The sequence below is a fragment of the Phragmites australis genome, chromosome 19, assembly GCF_958298935.1.
Source record: "Phragmites australis chromosome 19, lpPhrAust1.1, whole genome shotgun sequence".
NCBI lineage: Eukaryota > Viridiplantae > Streptophyta > Magnoliopsida > Poales > Poaceae > Phragmites > Phragmites australis.
The window spans coordinates 4,399,668-4,415,674 of NC_084939.1; the positions used below are offsets into that span (position 1 = coordinate 4,399,668).

At 44.7% G+C, this 16,007-nt stretch overlaps 2 protein-coding genes across 2 annotated transcripts; one reads left to right on the forward strand and one right to left on the reverse strand.

Moving 5' to 3' along the window:
* The first annotated feature begins 5,987 nt into the window (after positions 1–5,987).
* On the forward strand, positions 5,988–7,809 carry LOC133900421 (protein yippee-like At4g27745). The gene is made up of 3 exons (XM_062341554.1): positions 5,988–6,501; positions 6,663–6,773; positions 7,388–7,809. The coding sequence occupies exons 2-3, from the start codon at positions 6,681–6,683 to the stop codon at positions 7,613–7,615; spliced, it is 321 nt and encodes a 106-aa protein (XP_062197538.1). The 5' UTR covers positions 5,988–6,501; positions 6,663–6,680; the 3' UTR covers positions 7,616–7,809.
* Positions 7,810–7,846: 37 nt separating this feature from the next.
* Positions 7,847–14,942, reverse strand: LOC133900420 (disease resistance protein Pik-2-like). The gene is made up of 2 exons (XM_062341553.1): positions 13,935–14,942; positions 7,847–10,036 (listed from the first exon to the last, which is right to left on the reverse strand). Exons 1-2 carry the CDS (start codon positions 14,939–14,941, stop codon positions 7,942–7,944), a joined length of 3,102 nt encoding a protein of 1,033 aa, XP_062197537.1. The 5' UTR covers position 14,942; the 3' UTR covers positions 7,847–7,941.
* Positions 14,943–16,007: the final 1,065 nt, after the last annotated feature.

Consider the following 16,007-nt stretch of genomic DNA (forward strand, 5'->3'; position numbering starts at 1 on the left):
CACTAGATTTTAGCAAATGGTCGCAACTGAAAGATTACTAGCAAGCCTTTACGGAGTACAAGCTGTCGGAAGAAGCACAGGGGTTGAGTGAGGTGAACAAAGCAAACTCGAAGAAGAACCTCTACCCCCACAAAATCAGCAGTTGTGAGTACGTGAGGAAAGAACAACAGTGGCAACAACAGCTAGATGAGCCGTGAGAGAGAGGTGTCACGCCTGAGATGGAGGGCTGGAGCGAACGATCGACACGCTTCCTTCTTGGGAGGGGTGCTTTTTACTCGTCTGATGAAAGCTTATGCTTTACGACCTCCAAAGATCAGGAAGTGACGTAAACTCTCACAAAAAAGCTTGTGAAAGCCCATGAGCAGTATGCACAAGGCTCTTTCAAGCCAGATAGGGATAGGGACGAGCTCACCTTGGCACTGGGAAACAAGGAGCACAGTGGTTGCAAATGAGGCGTTGGAGTGATGGGTTGGAAATATGGATTTCCAGGCAACGTCGACAGTTAAAAGAGTCAAAAGAGATCCCAAGCAGAGCGAGATGCAGAACAAGAGGCACAACAAGCTAGGATGATGAAAATGCTTGAATAAACGCTATAAAAAGAGAGAGAACATATAGAGGAAAAGATAGCACAAGTAGTGCAATAACCCTCATGTGTCAACAGGGCACCATTGTGAGCGAACAGGAACAACCAATAGAGTAGCTATGCGTCCATGAGAGTTTCGGGACCTCATCACAGCACGGACACCGTGTGAACTACACATTGGTGCTACAAACATTACTATCAAGCTGGCTTCCGGCGTGGCTTATCCCCGTTGCTCTCATGAATATTTTCATGGACGTCTGATACCGGAGGGCTACGCTGTGGTCGAAGTAGATGAGGGAGTTGACCAGTACCGTCATGTTGAGGTAGACTACCCTATAGAGCAGGGGGAGAACACTATAGGAGAGAACGAGCACACATTCATCGTGTGGAAAAAGGCCTACATAGTATTTTTACCAGTGACAGATACCGAGAACCTTTACTCTCCATGACACCCTGGGCCACCGTTGCCTCGAAGATCTCCCTCTCCTCAGCCATCTCCTAGAAGTAGTCCACCTCCCCAACCATCGTCTCGAAGAAGCTGTGGTACAAGTGCACCCGTAGTCAACGCACCTGGTTCGGAGGATCCTGTTGTGGCCTTCAATCAACTTTCGGAGTTGGTACCGTCATATGACTCTTCGATAAAACGACCTTCCAATGATGATGCGAAGGAGGAGCAAGAAGCAGCGCCCCGTAAGCGTGCCCAAGAGGAGGAGGATGAGAGGCTGGCGTGTCAGCTGTGCACTGCGGAGGAGCAAGAAGCAGCGTCTCATAAGCGTGCCTAGGAGGAGGAGGATGAGAGGCTAACCCGTCAGTGTGTTGTGGATGAGCACAAGAGGGTGGCCCGTCAGTGCGCTGTAGAGGAGGCCGAAGACTTAAACCATAGTGGCGTTCATGCGTCCGACTTTGATGTCTTTGACACGCCGACGAGCATAAAGCATAGACGATGTTGCAGTCGATCAGACATGATCGAATCATTCGCTCCACCACTATCGCCCCCACCCCACCGGCGTCCTGGACGTACACACGCCATCAACCATTCGTGCAGAGACGCAGTCCTCATCGCGGGAGAGATAGAGGGATATTGGACTGGCTTAACTCGACTGACTTTTTAGGTGACCCGCGAGAAATATTATTTATATATGTGTGTTTGTCGATGTCCATCACATTTATTGTATGACACAAATTACTATCTATTAATGAAGATATCTTTATTATTGATTCACATTAAATATATGTCTTATTGCATGTATGTATTAAGAGGAAGAGAGACAGAGAGATCGAGGAGAGAGAGGGAGGACAGAGAGGACATAGAGAGGGAGGACATGGAGGAGAGGGGAGAGAGATCGGAGAGGCAAAACACTGTTGGCTAAAGACTTCAACTGGCAGTGGTGTCCAAATATCATTGCCGGCTAGAGTCTTTAGCTGATGATGAAAACATCTTTCACTACCGGTTATTCGCACCAACAGTGATAGTCCCTGACTATCATTGTTCGTTACCCACTGCTAACTCCAACTAGCAGTGATAAGGGTTTAAGAGCCAACAGAAATAAGGTTCTACAGTAGTGTTAGGCTTCACTTTCTTCCTGAAGTTTGTTGGCATGCTGCAAATCGTAGTTGCTTCCAAGCCTCCGCGTGTTCTCCTACTGTTACTTGCCAAGGAACAGTTCGATGGATGCCTTGTGCCCAACTGCTTGTCGTCACTTTTAGCAATGTGCACACTACTGCCATTGCGAAGTGCCATTGCCCGAAGCCGACGCAATGACACCGTAGGTTGCTCCTCTTGCCTGAGAAGAGATGTCCTAAGTTTCAGGACTATTTGAGGCTGGCAGCTGACGGGGGTGGCAGCATCCTTGGCGATGTGGACTTTCAACGTTCCATCCGCTATCTCACCGGGCTTGGCTAGCGCGCTCTCTCTCTCTCACTAACGGCTTCTGCACTCTCTGTTTCGCTAACATCACTGGTTACTACGTGATTTTTTTGTTTTGTTTTTGAGATAGAGCTAAATTGACTAACTTCTTCTAACTGGTTTCTATCTAAAAAAAAATCATTGCTCACCTTATTCAAATTCAAACTAAACATGCTTACTCGTCTCTTAACAACACTAGGCAAAGATAGACAAAAGAATCAAACATACCCTACATCCTCTCCTGCCTCGCCGGCGGGAAGGACCCTGTCTGCGGCCAGGCGTTCAGCACGGGGCACACGAACCTCCTCCATGTCACGTTTTGATGCACCGTCGTGCTGCTCTTGGCTAATACGTCTATCCTCACTGGTGCTTTGGGTGGCCATGGACCTGCACATAGCCGCCACGGCGTTCCCCTACATCTCAATCTTGTGCTGCCTCTTTTTCCATAAAAACCCATCCCCTATTGCCCCTCCGACCTTGGCGTGCAGTGCTTCTCCACCCGATTCTCATCTCCCTCGGCACGCAGTCCGTGGCTGCCTCTCACCGACGGCATCAAAAAGCTGTTAGAGGATTTACTTCTTTTTGATGCATGATGTGATGTTCTTTTTGGTGGATTGCCCTGTTTTTGTGACTGCATCTTGCCGTATTGTTAGCGAGGCCTAGATCATGATATTTTATTTAGCACATGTATTAAGATCAAAAGCTACTATTGGTATTTGTAGAATTTTGTATTATTTTTTCAAATAATAGTTCATAAATAACTCCTGCTAATTGTTCCTTCGAAGATTTATCTTTTTAACCGCACAATAAGCCTATGCATGGCTAACCGTGTGTTTGGTTCATGGTATGAGACCTGTATAGGATCGTACCGTCCACCTTTTTGCCTCCGCCAGATGTTTGGTTCAGCGGAGTTTGGTTCGGGGATGGAATCATCTTGTCCATCTGAATATTCTCTCATATCCTAGATGAGATGATCCAAAAAAGAGCTGAACAAGGCTGTCCCGTTCGCTCGCTCACTAGCAAGAGGTTCATGTACGTGTGTGTTTATTCTTTTTATTTAGATATCAATTTTATCTAGAGTATAAGAGTAGTTCAAAACTTGTTAACATTTGATTTAAAACTAGAACTCATTAGCAATCCATTTTAATTTATTTGATTAAAAAACCTGAGTCAATATTTAATTAAAATTCTCTAAAAAACTTACTTTTAGAATTTCTAACAATTTTTATTGCCGCAAATAAATTCATAAAAATCTAAAAAATTCACTAATTTTTTTTAATGTGATATACTAATTTATAACTAACTCAATTCATCCAATACATCTAACCAAATAGAAAACTGACTCATTCTATATACTCTCATCCTGCCTACCAAACGAAAAACTAGCTCATAACATTCATCTATCCAAACAAACATAAAACTACTTCATCTTATCCAAAAAATAAGGATGATCCAATTCTATTTAACCTCGCCCTCCAACCAAACACATCCTGAGCTTCCAGGATTTCACAATGGCTAAATGAGTAAATAGCGCTCCAATGTTAGAGCATGTCTAACAGAGTAGCAAAAGTTTACTCTTCAAATCTCCATTTGACTATCTACTTCAAAAAATTCCCTCTTCATATTTCTACCCCTCTAGTATACTAGCCAAATCTCTCTTTTTATATCCTATTTACCTATACTTTATTTATAATAACTGGTTATTTTAAATGACTATTTGTTTTGCAACGATTATTTTTTACAACGGGTGTTTCTTGTGACGGTTATATTTTAGAAATTAGTACATTAGTTTAGATGACTATTCATGAATTTTTTATGATTTTTTAGAATTAAATTTATGCTAAAAATCAAGTGAAGTAAAAAAATAGTTAAATTTGGAGAATTTTTATTTAAAATTAATAAGAGATTTTTAGTAGAAACCCGTTAAAATGAGTTTTTTTATTCTATAAATAAAAAATCTATATGATTTTAGAAACTCTATAAAGTTACCTTTTGAATTTATGAATTTGTAGGGAAGAAATAGAGTTTTGAAGCAAAAGCTAACTTGCTGGCTTCTCTAGTCTGTGAGTCACCGCAGGATTAATAAGAGAGGCTAACGCCATGTGGCCAGCGAGGGAAGTTGGATGACGATGCTACAGGAAAGGCCAACCGTTTGGTTTTTTTATTGGAGCCGTGTTTTTTAATCTTAATTTTAACGATGGCAAGCCGATTAGCTCTTCTACTGGAAATGCTGTTACACCATACTAATGTAATCATTAGCCTAATTCCCTAGCATTCCAGATGCATTGCTCTCTAATCCGGCAACCAGTACTCACCTAACACATCCTAATCCACCTGTTTATCTTGGTGTCATTTTATATACCGGTCTATGCATTGGCATATAATTTTAAGATAGTTTAATAAATAACTTCTATAATAGATTGGTTTTTCATCTATCTTTATTAATTCTACGAACCTTAATTTGTATATAGAATAAATGAATATTGTGAGTTATCTGACAATAATAACTTATAAAATAACACGGAGTAGTCTTATAGTTCTAAATTTTGACTTATGAGATGTTCATCTCTTTCTCATCCTAAGCTAAGAGCATGTTTAGCAGATTAGTCAAATTTGACTTTTCATATCTTCATTTAGCTATCCACTCCATAAAATTCTCTCTCCATATTTCTATATAACGGCTATTTTTTTGAACGGCTATAATTTCAATGTTTAAAGGGCAAGCGGTAGGAGCACACAATAAACATTAAAATTCACCATGTAACTTAGGATTGTCAATAATTTTATAAATTATTAAATTAGTTTAGATAAATATTCATGAATTTCCCTGATTTTTTGGAAATACATTTATGCCCTAAAATTCAAGCGAAATACAAAAGTAGCCAAATTTGGAGAATTTTTATTTAAAATTTATAGGAGATTTTTGGTTGAAAAAAAGGTAAAATGGGTTCTCTGTTATATATTCTATAAACACAAAAATCAGTATGATTTTAGAAACTTTAGAAGTTTGCCTTTTGGATTTATAAAAGAGAAGAAAATGAATGAAGTTTTGAAGGATTTGGCAACTTGCTGCCTTCTCTCCTCCCACGACGTGCATGGTAGCCAAGCGAGGGATAGCAGGGACTTCAGCTAGCTACATTTTCCTACGTTGGAAGGAGGATATCTTATCAGGGATGGAACCAGCCTTAGGCCGAGATCTAGATTGACCTATTCAAATTTGATTTTTAAATTTAAAAATTTATATTGTTTCTACAGTAATTTCAATAGAAATTTGAACCCATAAGCTGAAATCTAGCTTGCCATGTACTGGGTCCGCCCATGTCCATAAGGATAGCGATGCCGTTGCCGTATCTACTAGAGAGCGTTTTTTCACAGATTCAGACAAAAATAGCGATGGCGTGTGGTTTACCGTATGGACATGTTCTAACGTGTACTAATATGTTTGCCTAAGCTAACTAATCGCACATATTATATCCTAATCCAACGCCATCATTGTACCTCCTCTGCCTTTCCTCCTCGGATTCCATGCAACGCGAAGAAATCCTCTGACTTCAGGGGTGAGCTCTAATTCATGAGACGCTGAACAGTAGCTGACATCGGACAGTTTTCTGTTCCTGAACACTCTCGCTCTACTGTTCCTCCTCTGCACTCTAGCAGGGAGAAACCAAATCTTTTTTGCTCGTGCCGTTCAATCGATGTCGGGCCAGTTTTTACTACCATCGGTTGGTAGTAATCGTCTCTTCCCTGCTCCTGGATTCTTTGTCAAATTACTCAATTTTACCTCTGGTCAATCCACTTTAATGACTTTAATATCTGGTTTTTCTCGGCAGCTTTTCCATTCGTCGGCGCCGCCTGTTTCGTGCTGGGTTTGGTTTTGTCCGCCGTCTCTTTCTCTTCTCGTCGTGGCTCCTCTCACCAACGCTTGCGTGCTGTTCGTCCTGCCCCGATCGATTGATCCGTCCTCTTCCCTGCCCCTCCTCCAGCCCCCTCTCTTTGAATCAATTGGTTGGAGGTAAGGTATGCCCGGATTGTGGGTTTACTGATCTGGGTTTTGGCGTTTATTCTTCTCCGTTTCTTGGGGGGGGGGGGGGGGATGGCACCTATGCTATGTGTTGTTCTTGATTTGTGATGCATCATCGGTTCTTGATTCCTGATTTTGTGGATTGGTTGCAGGGGAGGGGAGGGGTAGTGATGGCGGAATTGGTGGGGCCGCGGGTGTACAGCTGCTGCCATTGCCGGAACCACGTCTGCCTCCACGACGACATCATCTCCAAGGCCTTTCAGGTGAAGAAGAACAAGAGCCAGCTACCTTGAGAATTTTGTATCGGGTTCTCGGGGGGTTTGGGGTTGATTCCCAGCTCCTTTCTAGGCCAAATGCTAAATCTGGGCTTAGTTCTGATGTGGCAGTAGTGTTGGATTCAGCTTAATTATGGGTTTGGAGCTAAGAGTCCCCAATAATTACTCGATTCATAAGATGATCAGAACGCTAGTGAACTAGTGGTTTGGTTGCAGTGAGGATGAAGTAGTAGCAATCTAAGCCTGGCTACTTGGTGCATTCCTAGGGACACCCAAGTTTACATTTTCAACATTGTTTCTTTAGTTTGTTCGAGCATTCATCTATCCACAGAATGACGAATGTGCAGAGATTGATGTTACAGAGCTTCAGTTAATCCAAGTTCCTGTCATTTCTACCAACAGTTTAGGGAGTCCGTTAGCAAAGCTTGGGCTCTCGGATTTGATATACCGTGAGTTTGTGTAGACACGAGTCTAGTTGTTTCTAGCAAAAACAATTGCAATTCGTTCACCTGATGAACAAGTTATAGTTTAGATATATCTTGAGTTTTTGGTTGTGTTTGGAGGATGATACTGTCTCTCCCTTTCACTTCTGTCTTTTCTAGGGGAGGAATGGCCGCGCATTTCTGTTTTCTCATGCCATGAACATAGCTGTGGGGCCTAAGGAGGATAGGCAACTCATGACTGGGCTGCACACGGTTGCTGATGTCTACTGCCGTGATTGCCGCGAAGTACTGGGCTGGAAATACGAGAGGGCTTATGAGGAGTCACAGAGATACAAGGAAGGGAAGTTCATATTTGAGAAAGCAAAGATTGTTAAAGAAAATTGGTAGTGATTAAGGATTTGGGGTTTTTCAAAACTTTATTGTGAAAGATGTGATCCATGTCTTTGTTACTTTGTACATAGCAGTCGCCTGTAAGTTCCAATCACTGGGCTGCACAATATCGTGTTCATGCCATTTGTAATCTGAACTTGTTGCTGTTCTTTTCTGTGAATAAGACAGATCTGTGCTGATTTGTCTGGTAACCTTTATCATTGGTCACTAATGGATCACTTGGTAAAATTCGTCATACTTTTAATAAAACAATTTTCTAGGGTAAATACACCAGCCTGACTCATTTGTATCTTCTTTAGTTGGAATGTACAGTTACAGAGAAATCATTGTGCATTTGATACATAATGTCCTTCAATCTCTGTTAACCTTCTCTTCTTGTTTGTATGATTGGTACCTTCTTTGCTTGTATGTTCTTCTCCCACATTGTTGTCTTTGAAATGTTCTCTCTTGTTTCTCTCATTTAGGTTCAAATTCATGCCGTGTTTTTGGATATTCATCCTAGGATGATTAGGATGGCACTTCACAGTAGTAGTAATTGCATGCTCAACATCCTTGATATCAGAAGCACTTGCGCCATCACAGAAAACTTGGATGTCAATTTGCTTGAGAGATGTAAGGTGCTCGATGCCGAATTGGTGATTATATGGTTTTGCTCTGATTACATGGACTGTTGTCTGTAGCCTCTCGATCTTCGGCAAAGCTGCTGGTTCAAATATCAAGCAAGTTCCTTCACAACTGAAGAAGAGCTCTTTCAAATATGGGAATCCTACTCCATGAATTACAATCCTGTCCTCCTGAGGTGATTTCAACCATAAGTCAAGATGAAGTAGGGAAGGTAACTCTCGGAGAATCAGTATGTCTTCATCTGTTAGGTCTGCAATGTTAATGTTTAAATCGATGAGGTTGCAGAGTGATGCCATCCACCTTGGTACTCTTGGGAGGAAATAATACGCAGATAATCGGAACTTCTGAAGGCGATTAGGTGGTGGCGACCAAGAATCCAAGAACTCAAGGGAACCAAAGTTGCGACTGCAAACTGCAAAGGATTGGAGGTTTCTTGTGCCCAGTTCGCCTAGAGTTCTCAGCATAGCCTCTTGTTGCTTCATATTGCCAGAAGTGAAATCTGTCCAGTTAATTCCGAGCTCCCTCAAACTTTTCAGGTTACCAAGTTCTTGCACTGCACTTGTTGAACTCTGACAAATGTCGAAACCTAATATGACTTTTAGGGATGTCATTCTCCCTATACCATCAGGTAGCTTTAGTTTTCCCCATGTATATCCACCACTAAGTATATACTTCAATTGGACAAGCCCAGTGATGGTTCCAGGTAACTCTTCTATATTTGTATCTCTTATGTCTAATGTTTCCAAAGTTTTCAGGTTTCCTATTTGCGGTGGGAGGTTCGAAATCCATGTTCTTCGGAGGCTCAAATACTTCAAATGAAACAAAACACCTATCTCTTTCAGATGATTCTCACAGAAGCCCTGGCATCCCTCAAGATTTAACACTCTCAAGACTCTAAACTCGGATAAAGGAGGTATCAGGTGAGCCTGTACATATGAGGTTAGTGATCTAGCATGATTTAAGTCCATTCCTCCTTGCGTTTTGACAATCTCTGCATCACATTGAATAGATAGTCGGCGAACATTGCCTTGCGGTTCAGCTGTAACTGAATGACCACCAACCAAAGTGACAAAATTCTCTTCGATTGCCTTTGATAATATAAGCTCAAGCATCACATCATGAACTCGACAAGCATGAGCCCTACCATCACAGTTTATATCCATTGGTTGGACCATGCTTCTATTGATGAGCTCATTGAAGTAGCCCTCTGCGACATCCTCTACACTGAGACCTCTTTCTACGCCAACAAATCCTTCCGCGATCCATTGCTGAATCAGACTATCCCTGTCAATCTTGAAGTCCTCTGGATATAGACTGAGGTACAGCAAACATGTTTTCAGGTGGTATGGAAGGTCATAGTAGCTGAGGGAAAGTATTTGCTTCATGCCTTCTAGATCAGGATTCTTTTCTAATGCAGAACCAATAGAGAGAAGCAATTTCTCCCACTGTTCCTTCAACATGACAGGCTTGGTAGCTAACAGGCTAGCTATGCTTATTATTGCTAATGGTGAACCACAACATTTTTTCAGGATCTGATCTGAAACTTCCTTTAGTTGGTGAGGGCAACCATCCTCGTCACCAAATATTCTCTTGAAAAATAAGACCTTGGCATCAGATTCATTAAGTGGTTCAATTCTGTATACACGATCGTTGTGGTCAGAGCAACACGACTTTGCTACCGACTCAACTCGTGTAGTTGTCAGGAGCCTGCTGTTGTGATTATTATGAGGTAAAGCACATCTCACTTTTTCCCATGCTGATTTGCTCCAAACATCGTCAATTATAATGATGTACCTGTATGAAATATTGAACTAGATTTAAATACCAGATGATGGAGAGCTACCATTTCTAGAGAAGTAAATTACCAGCATACAGTAAACTATCTGTTGGATATGTGTCGAATAATTGTACGGAGTTGGTTACGTATAGGACTTAGAGTTGTATTAGCGGTATATGACGTAATCCTAGTAGGACTCTAGTGGAATCCTAGTATGATTGCTGTAACTAAGCCTCCTCATAAATATGAGAGGAGAGCCGCTGTTTGTAACCATGACGGTATAGCGACAGGTTCGCAGGGGGCAGCAAGTCTGCGAAAACCCCGGGAAGCGGCCGGTGTTGCTAGTTGGGGAGGAGCGCCCGTAGTCATGCCCCGGGGATGTAGGCTTCGGCTGAACCTCGTTAACAAATATCGTGCCTCTGGTGTCGTCGATGATCGTGTGTATCATCTTGATAGATCCATCCGTTGCTTCCGCTGATAGCTTTTTCCCTAGTGGTACCAGAGCCATAGTTGAATTGGATCTAGAGACGTTGCATGGAAGATCACGCAGAGGTGTGAGGACTATGCTTCTACAAGGCGTCGTGGAACGCACGGGCAGTGCATGCGGATACGGCGTAAGGTGGAGCGATATGACGGCAGCCACAGCGCACAGCGGTGCGCGTAAACTACTGCTGCGGTGGGTCAATGTGAGCGTCGGCGAAAGTTGTCGTCTGGTGCGGCACAAGGCGTGTGATTGGCGCAGACGCCGCCGTGAGGTCGTCGCGGCGGCCAGGAACACAGGGTCCCATGGGTGTTCGTGCGGGACTCGAGCGTGGCACTGGCAGTTGGGCTCGGTGCGGAGACCTGCGAGGAGGCGTGGCTGCAGTGGCCGACGAACGGCGAACGCGTGGTGCGGGGACGCACGACGGAACGTCAGAAGGCGTTGCAGACCGTGGTGAGTACGATACAGGCAGGTGCATGGGAGGCCGGGACGGGTTGGTCGATCAGCTCGGTATCTAGACAACGTCGTGGCGTGAGGTGCTGGGCTCGGACTCGAGCACGATGCTGCCACTGCTGGACTCGGACTCGACTACGTCGTGGTGGTGCGGTCTGCAGCTAGCGTGGCATGGCCGGCTCCGGAGCGGAACGCGGCCTGCATGGCCCAGTCGGAGAGAGAGCCCAGGCAGGGTGGGACGCAGCTGGTAGCTCCGGAGACCGGGCGGGTTGGCACGCGGGGGCATCCGAGTTGGTCTGTCAAATGTGGCCAAGGCCGAGCGGGGTGCACGATAGTGTGCAGAGCAGGCCAGTCAGGGCATGTTGGACGTGCGGGCGGCTCGGTTTCAGCAGGAGACGTGCAGCCTGGAGCCCAGGTGGTTGCATGCGACTCTGAAAAAGGTATAGGCTTGCATGCATGCAATGTTAGGTGTATGGGGAACATGTGGGGCTTACCATGAGGTGCATCATGCCTGAAGGGCACCTGTTGATGCATGGTGTTTCTTTTTCCCACGGGAGTTTGGATCTGATGCATGCAATGGTGGGTTCGCGTAGCGGAAATTTGACGACGACAGGTGGGTTCAGTAATGGACTCGGTAGACTGTTCGCGGCGAGGGTGGATAGTCTTATATTCGGTGAGGTGAGATCGAGGTTTTGATCAGGCGTTAGATGGATTGGCGTACAGGTGACAAGGTGTATCGTGCGGACGTGCACAAGGGTGCGCATGTGTTGGAGTGCGACAAGAGGTTGCAAACATGAGGTGCGCATGTGCTGAAGCGTAACAGGGGGTCACAGACGCTAATGTTTTTTGCAACAGGCAAAGGAGGAGAGGTAGTTGACCGGTTGGCCAGACCTCAGGCCGGTGTTGCGGTGCTCGGTGATGAGCATGGGCTATCGATGGTGTTTGGTTGTGGTGCACAAAGCGACTGATGAGAGTTTGACAGTGGTGGCCGGACAGTTTGCGGGCACATGGCAAACGGTCCAGGAAAGGCTGACGGACAGTTCACTTGGAGGGTGAACATACCGTGGTGCAGGGCGGACAGGCTGGTGGCGACAGGCCAGTCATACCGCGGGTAGCAGAAATGATGAGACTGGCAACAACGACATAGAAGCGTGAGGGACGGTGGTGGTTATTTTCTGTGGTGTGGCAACACATGGCGTGAGCTCAGGATGCAGGATGGCATTGGAGAGAGCTTGTGTGTTTCCAAATCAGCAAGGGCGCGAATCAATTTGAGTTGTACGCGTACGGATTTCTGAAGTGTGGATCGATGGGCGTGAAGAAGCTTCAAGGGCTGAATTGGAAAGAAGTATAGATTGTGGAGATCTTTACTTGCAACTGGAGTAATCTGGTTGGTCTGGGACTGCAGGAGGCTACGGTGTAAGACGTCAGAGAATCGTAACCTAAACAGTCAGGTAATGGAGTAATGCTAATGTGTCAATTTCTATGTGTGACTCGGAAAGCAACAATAAAGTTCTCAGTATCAAGAAGCAGTCAATTGGGACCGTGGATGTTGGATTCAGTTGGTTTTTTCATGTGACGCCCATCAGGGAGCAGTTTCCTTCATGAAATCTGGTGATTCTGGTTGTATCTACTTGTGATGATGTGAGCTACCATGCTGTTGGAGTAGGTGCTATCAAAATCAAGATCTATAATGAAGTTGTGTGCTTCGGGGAGTCAGGCATGTGTTAAGGCTAAAGAGGAATTTGATTTTGCTCAAGGAGACTGTGTTGATAGAAGAGAAAGGTGCTCAGTTGTAGGTGGAGTCATGGAGTCTGAAGTTGCAGGGATAGCAGAGTCTCCGGAAGGCGGTGAGTCTGAGTAAAACTCATTGGGCAGCTCTCGTTGAGCGGCAAAGGTAACAACTCAAGTCCGGTGTATATGGAGGTTCACGCATGATAGCTTCAAGATGGTAAATTATTCGTCAAGGTGGAGTTTATTGGATATGTGTCGAATAATTATACGGAGTTAGTTACGTATAGGACTTAGAGTTGTATTAGCGGTATATGGCGGAATCCTAGTAGGACTTTAGTGGAATCCTAATAGGATTGTTATAACTAGACCTCCTCATAAATATGAGAGGAGGGCTGCTATTTGTAACCATGACGGTATAGCGACAGGTTCGCAGGGGGCAGCAAGTCTGCGAAAACCCTGGGAAGCGGCCGGTGTTGCTAGTTGGGGAGGAGCGCCCGTAGTCATGCCCCGGGGATGTAGGCTTTGGCTGAACCTCGTTAATAAATATCGTACCTCTGGTGTCATCGATGATCGTGTGTATCATCTCGGTAGATCCATTCGTTGCTTCCGTTGATGGCTTTTTTCCTAACACTATCCAATTTAGGTTCATTCTTCATTCCACTTATTTATTATGACTTAGAACTTGTGAATATCTTTCAGATAACCTGGGGGTTTATACTCGATAGTAATATCAATCTAAATGCATACTACTGTAAAACTTTTGATGACTATGACAATGAAGCAAAATCAAATAATTTTAGTTAAACACTTAAACTCTGCCACAACTGTCTACATTCTTAGGTGATATTGTTAAAAAATGTCTACATTTTTTATTTAAGAATTATTATTGTGCCTTAAATCACATAGTTATTTTATAAGATTTTATTCACAGGTGTGGGATCAGGTTGTCCATATTTAGTCTAGTTTGTTTAGATGCTAAGCATATTAGTCTTGTAAAACTTGGTCTTAAAGCTTTTTAAATCCATATAGCCGTTTTGTTTAGGTGCTAAGCATACTAGCCTTGTAAAACTTGGTCTTAACTCAAAGCTATTTAAGTTAATGCACCTACCAATTCATTCAAAAGTTCCTCTCACAGTAAGGCTCCATAAGACTTGTGACTAGGACTTGAAGTGAGTTCACCAAAAAATTTAAACCGATAAAGAAAGTTAGAAAATATATATACTTCTAAAAGATATCTTGGCCTTGGTTACCTTCTATTTAGTAAGTGCTCCCTTAGCTTGCGGATGAGTTGACCCTCTTCCCAGGTATCCATGTGGTGAACCTCATTTTGGGCGACCTGCGAGAGCAAGTCCTTCAGGAGCTTCTTCATGTCAAGCTTTTGCGACACGGCTGCGAAAGCTCGACAGTTGAACTGCCGTCCAACTCTTCGGAACACCTCCATGGCGAGAGTTGTCTTTCCCAGGCCCCCAAACCCGACGATGGAGAGCACCTTGAGAGTGCTTGTTTCATCCACCAACCAGTTTGCTATGTCGCTCGCCGGGCCGCCGATGCCAACGAGGTCCGGCGCGTCGGCGTAGAGGACGCTGATCCGAGGATCAGCAGCCATATGGCTCACCGGCACCCATATGTCCTCGCCGAGCTTGTACCTCGACCGCCGCTCGCTCACCTCGACGGCACGGGCCTTTAGGCTCTTGAGCTCGTTGGCAAGGCGGAGGTGCGTCCAGGCGCTGCTCACAAACCGCGTGACGCGGCCCGTGAACCCCCTGAGGCTGCTCGAGCCATGGTGACAAGCGGCGGCGGCGCCACAGGCTTCAACGCGGTGCATGAAGTCGTCGAGGCTGTCCTCGATGTCGTAGGCCAGCTCCCTCACCTCCTTCATCCAGCACCTGACCTGCGCGTCCGGGCCGTGCGCCGTGGAGAGCTTCTCGAGGAAGGCGTGCATGCTCCCGAGCTCGGCCCGGAGGAAGAGGACGTCGCTCCTCGCCCCGGCCATCAGCTGGTACTTCGGCCCGAGGACGGAGCTGAGCTTCGCCGCGAGGGAGACCATGGCGCCACCTGCCGCCGATGCACGCTCCATACTTGACGGAGGAGGAGGAAGAAGCAGCAGAGCTGGTGACCGCTGCAATGGCAACCTAAAAGAAGCCTGCAGATTTTCTGTGTTGAAAGCACAACGGGACATGACACTCATTTGTAGTCGGATTTGGCCGTGCTGTAAGGGCAACTGCGGGTTCGTTTTGGCGCCCCCATCAGGACGCATTGTGTAGAAAAAAGATGTTGGTTAGGTCCTCTCCGGTTAATATTTAAAAATTCATCTTCTATAATACTATTATAATATTTTTAATATTATTACAATATTTTTTATTTTTTTAATCTCCAGCAGTTATTCTATTTTTTTACTTTCTATTACACACTTCATTTCTTCGGATTCATAGTCGTACACTATAAATAATTTTACAGATTCTCAAAATAATCTGTAAATTTGCTATTCTCCAACTGCTACAATGTCGTGATAATATTGTAGCACAGGAAATAGGATCCACTGGAGAGCGATACTACGAGCGACGACCGACGACCGGTAAAACAAGCAGTATAGAAATGCGACAGTATTTTACGGTTGCTGCTGGAGTTACCCTTACCCCGAGATCAACACCAACAGTCATGATTCCAAGTCTAGTCTATCAGTCAATCTGCGAGAAGCAGTCGTCGACTGTGCCTGCGTGAGGACCTAGTCGTGGACCGTCCGATCAGAGTAATCTTCGCGATTCGGACGGTCCTCCCAGCTGCAGTTTTTCTTCGCAAGGTTCGGACGTGTCAACTCTGCTGTCTTTGTTTTTTCTGGAATGCGTAGAAGAACTACCTGTCAACTCCAGAGTCTAAGATCAACGTTCAAGCTGACGGTAAACATACGGTTCGTGTTTGCTCCGCTCCAGGCTAATGGAAACAAGACTGGAGTGCAGCATCTCTCTTCAAATTAATGTGTTCACTGATATCGTAACAAACTCAATTTTGTAGCGACCTAAAAGACCGTCACAACTTGGACAAGTTAGGCACAAGAGTTTATGACGGGCCTGGCTAATTCGCGCGCGAGATGGGAACTCACGCCCTGTTCCTGACAGACACCAACATTCTATTTTGGATTTTTTTTTCCTCCGTGACTTTTTTACTTTTAGAAACTTTTGCAAACAAACTTTTATATCAAAACTTTTGAGAAAAAAGTTTTAGCTCAAACTTTTTTCTCAAAAGTTTAGGAAAAAAAATTACACACGACTTAGGCTCGTGGGCCGTCACGTCGCGCGCGAGATCGGATCAGCTTTTTCGGTTTA